At 38.9% G+C, this 9,274-nt stretch overlaps 1 protein-coding gene across 1 annotated transcript in view; it reads right to left on the bottom strand.

The window, feature by feature from the left end:
* Positions 1-5,802: 5,802 nt before the first annotated feature.
* Positions 5,803-9,274, bottom strand: part of IFIH1 (interferon induced with helicase C domain 1) — a 55,674-nt gene continuing 52,202 nt past the window's right edge. Inside the window, exons 14-16 of the mRNA XM_010802053.3 lie at positions 6,992-7,182; positions 6,412-6,505; positions 5,803-6,311 (exon numbers count right to left, since the gene is read on the bottom strand). Of these exons, the coding sequence (XP_010800355.1) occupies positions 6,132-6,311; positions 6,412-6,505; positions 6,992-7,182 (465 nt within the window). The 3' untranslated portion in view covers positions 5,803-6,131. The remainder of the gene's footprint in view (positions 6,312-6,411; positions 6,506-6,991; positions 7,183-9,274) is intronic.

The raw sequence follows: 9,274 nt of genomic DNA, 5'->3' as shown, positions 1-9,274 counted from the left end.
TATATATATGTATGTATATAGGTATAGTGTGTTTATATATTAGGTTGCTTCCATTATTATAGTCTTCTTGAACATGAAGACAAGCTCTAATTGTAATTGTTATCTATATGCTGCTGCTGCTAAGTCGCTTCAGTCGTGTCCGACTCTGTGCAACCCCATAGACGGCAGCCCATCAGACTTCCCCGCCCCTGGGATTCTCCAGGCAAGAACACTGGAGTGGGTTGCCATTTCCTTCTCCAATGCATGAAAGTGAAAAGTGAAAGTGAAGTCACTCAGTTGTGCCTGACTCTTAGCAACCCCAAGGACTGCAGCTTACCAGGCTCCTCTGTCCATGGATTTTCCAGGCAAGAGTACTGGAGTGGGGTGGCATTGCCTTCTCCTATCTATATGCTAGACCTACTTAACTCATATAGTCACTTAAAAAAGTGTTGATCTTTATATTTTTCTATCTTTGTGATTGATACCTATCTTTGTGTTGCATCTATAGGAGATTTGGCCATTAAATCCTTCCTCAAACTACACCGAATAGCATATTCATAGCAATCATGTTTCATTACAACTAATACTTGTTGTTTAGTTACTACGTCCTGTCCAACTCTTTTGTGATCCCATAGACTGTGTCCTGCCAGTCTCCTCTGTCCGTGGGATTTTCCAGGGAGGAATACTGGATTGAGTTGCCATTTCCTTATCCAGGGGATCTTCCCAACCCAGGGATCAAACCAGCGTCTCCTGCATTAGCAGGTGGATTCTTTACAATTGAGCCCCTTATTTCTTGAGAAAAGCCCTCTAGATAAATACTGAATGTTTATAATAATCATAATCAAACAAAGGCCTCAAATTTACTCATTATGCTACATCCACAGCTATGCTTCTACCACTGCTTCTGCTTTTCTGAAAACTCTTACTAATATATTCTATACATATATTATTTGGAAATATATACATATATATTTGGAAATTATAGAAGAAACTGTTAGGTAGGTAGAATAGGGAAAAGGAGTCCAAAATGGCGGTGGCTAAAAGACAAGGAAGGGAAAAGCCCGCGAAAATAGAACAAAAGAAGGTCCGAGGACCAGAGTGAGGACCTCAGGTAAAACAAACAACACTCCTGGCTGGCCCTATTTACATAGGACAGGCCCAGGGAGAGATAAACATATAAAAAGACGAGCCAAAGCTAGCTCTCTCTCTCTCTCTCTCTCTGTCTCCCCCCACCGCCCCGCATGCTGGGGCACTCTTCTCCTCGTGTCTTTGGATTGACGTGCCCTCACACTTCGAAGATGGATTTTCCTGCTATCTTGTAAATAAAGGGCTGTAACACTGAGCTGTAACACTGATTTGTCTAAGAGCTATAACACGGTCCATTCGAGACCTAAGAGCTATAACATGGTCTATCCAAGACCCGAGAGCTGTGACACGCCGAGGGGACTTTAACGTCTGTCACTCCAAATCTTTGTTTTGACGAGACAAAGAGCCGAGGAACATACACTCGCGTGACAAAACCAAATGCGTTTACACTTAATAGGTATGTTTTATGCAATATCCAAATTCTCCTGACAGTTCCTCAGGATTGGTATTAATTTCCTATAGTCTCAGATATTAAGTGACTTGCTCAAGTCCCAAAGCTAGTGAGGATCCACACCCAAGTTTGTCTCACTCTGTACTCCCCTAATAAAAACAAAGATGTAAAATTGTATGTCTAGTAGAACTAATTAAGGATAAATTCACAAACAGCAAACTACAAACTTACAGTCACTTCAAATTAATTTCCTAACTCTTAGAAGAAAACAAAATAATTTTCTTGTTTTTTCTTCGTTGCTAAGACTCATGTAATTGTTTACCAGATTTTGGAAGTGAGTACTTTGTTATGCTCTGGGTGCATGAATGTTACTTTCCCTGGGTGTGCTCTCCATTCTAATTTTGAAAACGTGAACTGTGTTAAATACTGGGAAGTGACACACAGATGTTGTCTTTGAAAAATGTGAAGGATGTCTGCTGAAGATATGGCAAGGAAGAGATTCTGCCTGCCTGCCTGCTAAGTTGCTTCAGTTGTGTCCGACTCTTTGGGATCCCATAAACTATAGCTTGCCAGGCTCCTCTGTCCATGGGATTTTCCAGGCAAAGACACTGGAGCTGGTTGCCATTGCCACCTCCAGAAGGGCTTCTACTTTTGTGCAAAGGCATCAGGGTGAAAAAGGATCAGGGTGACTAGAAAATTCTGTAGCAAGAACATTTTGTAGAATATATCATTAATACCCAATAAACAATTTACTTTTGGGCTGAACATTGCTAATTTTCTCACTTCCTCTTGTCCTTTTCTATTAGCACATAAACAGGTTCAAGACTCTTACATCTTAAAAGCAACAACAACAATGAAAAACACTGAATCCTCTTTGCCTTTAGGTTCAAACATTTGAAAACAATATCAGAAGCCTTCCTTTCCCTAAGGCACAACACTTTGATATAGAGACTACTAAATTACAGAGAGGAAAATATTCACCTCTTATAGCATTTTTTCATTTTCAACCATTGCTTGGGACATGCACTAATCATCCTGTGGAAAACCATTTCTCACTCATTTATGTGTTCTCTCAATGCCTTACACTCAATGCCATACAAAAAATACCTGTATAAACTATAAGTTAGTCTATCTTAATTTCATGGGATTTCACTGAAATGATCTCAAACCTTTGGTAGTAAGCCTTTACATTTCTTATCCCCAAGGTTGGCCAATGATCTATTGGCTTGGAAATGCTGGTTGTTCTAAAATTTCCAGACCCTTTCAGACCTTTCAACCCTGCCTTGAGACGCATGACTCCAGCCTGTGAACCTGTTTAGTGAGACCTCTGCAATGCCCTTCAGCAAACAGGAGCTACCTTCAAAAGTGTAATGTATGCAGTAGATATTTAGCCCACAGTTGTTAAAGTGTTAATCACTCAGTTGTATTTCACTCTTTGCGATCCCATGGACTATATAGCCCACCAGGCTCCTCTGTCCATGGAATTCTCCAGGCAAGAATACTGGAGTGGGTTGTCATTCCCTTCTCCACGGTATCTTTCCAACCCAGCGGTCGAAATCTGGGTCTTCTACATTGCAGGAAGATTCTTCATCATCTGAGCCACCAAGGAAGCCTTAGTCTGTGGTTGGTAATATCACAAATCACTACACAAGGTCTCCATATGAGAGCAGCCAGGGAGCCAGAAGCATGAACAATGAGAATGCTAGAGTTCTAAGGAAACTTTGATACCACTTAATACAACCTCTGATTTTTCAATAAAGCAAACATAAGCTCTGTGAAATGAGGTTGCTCAGTTACCCAAGTAATTAAAGACTATATGGGGACTGAAACTCAGGCATCTGACATGATATCTACCTGTCATGAGGATATTCTGCAAATGACCTTAATATATTAAACTGTTCATTAACAATCAAAGTGTTACAATGATTACAATGGTTTTTGAATGCATCAGAATTTGAGTTCAGGTAGAGTGCATATTAAGTTTTATGTTACTTGAAACAGGTATTTTAAAACTTTGTGGTAAAAATACTATCTCTTTATTGAAAACATACTGGAAAACATTGATGAAAAAACCTAGTATTTGCTGATACTTCATAAACAGGCTACATATGTTGTGGTAGTATGTTTAGCTATTCTATGCATTTGATTTCTCGTATAATTTCCAAAATATTCTAGAAGGCAGAAATACTTGAAATAGAGTCAGATGGAGTTTTAAAAATATCTTGAGAAAGTCATAGCCTTCTTTTGTCCTCTTGTATTCTGAAGAGCTCTGATTGGTTAATATTCATATTTGCTCAGGTCTTAATCAAAAGATTCAAAGATATTGTTAGATTGAATTTAATTAATCAAAAAACCACAGAATTTACTGTTTACTGCCTCCAACATTTTGTTTCTCCTTAGTCATAGGAAGTAACTTTCTGTGAGGCAGACCATCTGTGAGACTGGGTAAGTGTGGGTTAAAATGGCCTGTTGTGGTTCTGCCTCGATCATGTGGTTCTTCCATGACAAAAGAGGCTACTTTTCTACTGGGAGAATGTTCTGTTGTGCTGAGCCCTGTGTCTCTCTGCAAACGATCACACTTAGTTCAGGAACACTGAAAATGTCCCAGACACAGAGAGGTTACTCTTCTATTAGGACTAGGGAGTGGTGCAGGTAAACAGTTTCTATTCATTTTCTAATGACATCCAGCGCCTGTAGCCTGTTGGACATCTCCACTGACGCAGGTAATCTTGTATGTATTAATAACTAGTCTGGATTTAACCTCCGTTCTTTTAAGGTAATTACTGAGCATAGTGTTATGTTCATGAAGGGAAAGCTGTGGAACTAAGCCTTAACCTACCTTATGTCTTCTTCTTAATAATACTGTTAGGTAGTTAGAATAGGAAAAAGGAGTCCAGAATGGAGGTGGCTAAAAGACAAGGAAGAGAAAAGTCTGCTAAAATAGAACAAAGGAAGGTCTGAGGACTGGAGTAAGGACCTCAAGTGGAACAAACAGCATTCCCGGCTAGCCCACTTTACAAAGAGCAGCCCCAGGGGGAGGAAAAAACATATAAAAAGAGGAGCCAAAGGGCTGGGGGGTCTCTCTATCTCCCGCGCGCGCTCCTTCTCTCTCTCTCTCTCTTCTCTTTACATCTTTTGGGTCGGCATGCCCTCACACCTCGAGGATGTATTTTCCTTTATTTTCTAAATAAAACTGATCTGTCCAAGAACTATAACACGGACTGTCCGAGAGCTGTGACGCGCTGAGGGCCTTAACATCTGTCGCTTCAAATCTTTGTTGTGATGAGACAGAACTGAGGAGATTACACTTCCCTGACAATACCTTGCCTTTTATGGTACTTCATATTTTTCAAAATACTTTCATACATACATACATATTGCTGTTGTTGTTCAGCTGCTCAGTTGTGTCTGACTCTTTGCTGCCCCATGGACTGCAGCACACCAGGCTTCCCTGTCCTTCACTATCTCCCAGAGTTTGTTTAAACTCATGCCAAACACATATATTACTTAATCATAAACACTGGGCAAGGGATGTGGGAAGCAGAATTCTAAGAAGGCTTCCAAAATCTCTGCCAGTGGTATATATTCCCTGAAAATTCCCCCGACCTTGAATATGGGTAGAGTTTGTGAATATGATGGGATTACAGTTAAAATTCCCATGACTATAGTTAGACTGTTTTAGCACACTTGAGAGAGTCTCTTGCTGGCCGTGAAGAAGCAAGTAGCTGTGAAAGGCCCCATGAGCAGGCCACATGATAAGAGTGACTCTTGGGGCTTAGAGTGCCCCCAGTAGACAGCTAACAAGAAAATAGCAATCCCATTCTTCAGTTGCAAGAAAATGACAGCCAACAACCTGAAAAGATTGGAAGTGATTCTTCTTCCAGGGTATCCAGGTGAAAACATCAACTGACACCTTGACTTTCAGACTTCTGAGATGCCGAGCAGCCTCTGGGCTACAGAACATGTGCAATAATAAATGGGTGTTGTTTTAAGCCACTTGTTGTTTAGTTGCTGTCATGTCCTACAGTTTTGTGACCCATGGACTGAAACCTGTCAGGCTCCTCTATTCATGGAATTTTCCAAGCAAGAACACTGGAGTGAGTTACCATTTCCTTTTGCAGGGGATCTTCCTAACCAAGGGATCAAACCCCCGTCTCCTGCATTGGCAGGCAGATTCTTTACCCCTGAGCCACCAGGGAAGTCCTATGAAGCAACAGAAAGCTAATAAAAGCAAAAGCAGATAGCACTATTACCATTTCACCAAAAAGGAGACTGGTTCAGAAAGATGAACTGATTTGCTTAATTTTATTCTGAAATTTAGTGACAGGACTGAGATTAGTACCTTAGATCCTTATTTATACTCGAATACCCTTCCCACGGCAATATACTGCTCCACACTAAAGGGTTTTGCTGGGAGGTTTTTATTTTTGACCTCTGCCCACCAACAAGGTAGAAATTGAAAGCATAATATATTGTCTTCTTTCATATAGCTCAATACAGAGTAAAGCACTGACTTTTATTAATGTTCACATAAGTTCTGTAGTATGATGAAAACAATAAAAATCATGTAAATGTCAAGTTGATAATATTTTTAAAAGAAATCTTGAATCAAATGTCAGTCCTCATCACTAAACAAACAATATTCTGAATAGTTAAGATCAGGAAATGTGATTGGTAATTCTACCCACTTTTTGTATTGTTTCTTTGGTAAATTATTTTGGAAAACCACTACAAAATTCTTTATTTTGAGACAAGGCAAATCTAAGCCTTTGTGCACCATCATCGTTCCCCAAGCCTGGAAAACAAAAGAGAGAGGGAGAGGAAAGATTAAATGCACATTCAATTAAGAATTCCTTTTGGCCAAAGTAAAATTAAGCCCACAGCAATTTACTTACTTGGCCACATTTATTGCAGATTATCTCGCCATTTGTTTGATAATCAACACACATTGTTTGCAGTGCTTTGTTTCCTCTCACCAAGTACAGTTTCCTAAAATTATCAAGGAGTCAGAATCATCCCTGAGAATTCATATAGGACCAGTACACAGCCTATGGCACACACTACTGGGCTTGCCAGTCATCCACATGCATGCACCATTCTGCACTTCATCCCTTCGGCCAAATCATTGGCACACACCTCTCACGGTATGTTGCTTTTTATGGCTTCCTTCATGTCTGTTGATTATTTTAACTAGACTTAAGATGCTCAAGAAGTTGAAAATAAATATGAGCATTCACAAACTGATCTGGTTTGGGTGAAAATGGCTTTGGGTCTTACACTTCTCCTTTCCTGCCCTTGTGTATATATGTGAAAAATGGACACTTGAAATAAGGTTCATAATTTGGGGACTAAGAAGGGGAAGTTCTGGAAAAATAATGAATCTCATATGTACTATTTTGTTAGACCATTTACAATACAAACTGCTTTATCCCTTATAAAGAAACTTAAAGACTTTAAGTCTTCTCTTGGACTTACTTGAACTCTGGTGTCATATTGACATGGTGCATCTTCTCAATTACGTGGATATCTTCTCCAGAGCAGGCTGGCACACCACAGTTTTTACACAGAAAATTTATTAATGATGGCTTGCCCTTGAACTGCTTTGCAATACTTCTCTTGGTTTTCATTTTCTTTTCCATTATACTTTGCATCTGTAATTCCAAAATCTGCAAAAGAATATTCAATGTGATTTTTTTTTCATAGTTTCAATGAAGTAAGTTGCCTGGAATTCAAAGATCATAGATAGTTATGAAAGTATACATTTGACTTTTAGTCTAAAAATAAAAGTGATGAGGTGATGGTCCCCAAAGAGTTTAGTATAGAGTCTTCTCCTACAATCATGGAAATGTGGAATCCTTAAGTGTGCAAAACATACTCCACTCCATTTTTTAAAATGCTCTACTGTGAGAAAATGTTTGGCAATATTTAATAAAGACAAAGGGAAAAAGGCAAAAACAAAGAAACTCCTTCTAATCTGCATCTCCATAGGTTTTAATTTTATCTCATAAAATAAGTCTACTCTTTCTTCCACATGAAGTCTCTTTAAAGAACTAAACATTCTTACTTCATCACCCTTAGTCATTTCTTATCCATGAGAAGCCTCCAGTTTCTTTCATTTCTCTTCATATACTGTAACTTCCAGACTTGTCACTATTTTATCTCCTCTATACATTTGTGACAGAAAATACTAGTTTCCCACCTAGGTTCCATTCTTTGTAGTAACAGAACTATAATTTTATTCTGAGTGGAAATATACCTCTAAATAACTACATTTATGAGTCAGTGGCCTTTAAGACATAAGTCTATAATATGTTGAATGAAATTTCCAGAAAGGATCTTTAAGTATCAGGTAGCTGGCATGGGCACTGTTGCCTTTTCCGTGTTTCTCCTCCTTCCTTCTTAGAGTGAACATGCAGCAGCTGAAATTCTAAAAGCTTTGACCTTGAGAGTGGAAGCCAAATAGTAAAAAGGCAGAGAAGAGAAAGGAATTTTGGCATCCTGATGACATCAAGGAGCTATTGTGTATGTCTAGATTACCCACAGTCTTTATATGAGAGAATAAAATCTTAAAATTTTTATATTCCCAATTCTGCGGCTAATGGAGAAATTGTTCATAACAGAAATAATATCGTTTATGAGAGATATAAAACTTGAGATAGAGACTGGCCAGTTCTCATACCTATACAACTTCACAGTAGACAATTCTAGTTTTTAAATAATTTACCTCCAAACTAAACCTCTCAAAGATGACAAATTGATATTAAGTTGTTGAGGAAGCCATTGTTTTCCTTAAAATCAAAGGGAAGTTTTCAGGAAAAGTAAACTATCGGTGCTGATGAACAAAACTGAATAGCCCAGTTCTCTGGCTCTCACCTCTGTTTTAGACCCTGACTCAAGGCAGCCATAGTTAGCACAGAAAAGAGAACAAACCTTGCAAGTGAACCTGTGGGCTATAATACGAGTTAATCAGATGAGTATGAAGACAAATTTCCTATGTAAATTATAACAATATAATGAATTGAAGTATTCTGTTCTTTAAAAGTTTAATTAGGCTGTTCTTGCAGGATATTTACAGTTCAGCGAGCTGGTGAAAAGATGATTTGGCATAGGAACAGATACATATGGGCAATTAAGAAATAACTATGAATGCAACAGAAAGAAAAAGCAAACAAAACCAAGGTCAGTGTTTGGATATGTAACCAGGACACCAGAAACCAAAAGAATAACTCTAAGCTAGTAAAGGATATGAAACAATTAAAAGGGCCAGAAAAGAAAAGAAATCATAACAAATATACGGGAGGCACAGCTATAATCAGTCTGCGTGCGTGCTCAGTCGTGCCCAACTCTTTGCAACCTCATGGACTGCAGTGTAGCACGCTAGTCTCCTCCATGGAATTCTGCAGGCAAGAATACTAGAGTGGAGTGCCATTTCCTTCTCCAATAATAATCAGTCTAATTCCAACTAAAATGTAATGTGGCAAATGTTGTTGGGTCAAGCCAGGGACAATGTTTAGTATCTTCAACTTACTCCTACAAGTCTGATTCGATTGAAGAAGCTTGGGGGTATGTATAAACTCAGTATATAACATGGAAAATAGACCTCCCCTTATATGTCAACTCAAACTGTTTATTAGTGGTTGCTCCAGTGTTATGTTGAGAAGGATTCTTACATCAGTAGAAAGAAGTGTTTTGACCTGGCGGCCATGTGTGATGGGGTTTTGAACAGAGTAGTGCTGACACATACCTCGTGTCATTGCC

The sequence above is a fragment of the Bos taurus genome, chromosome 2 (assembly GCF_002263795.3).
Source record: "Bos taurus isolate L1 Dominette 01449 registration number 42190680 breed Hereford chromosome 2, ARS-UCD2.0, whole genome shotgun sequence".
Classification (NCBI taxonomy): domain Eukaryota; kingdom Metazoa; phylum Chordata; class Mammalia; order Artiodactyla; family Bovidae; genus Bos; species Bos taurus.
This window is presented reverse-complemented; position numbering and strand designations above follow the sequence as displayed.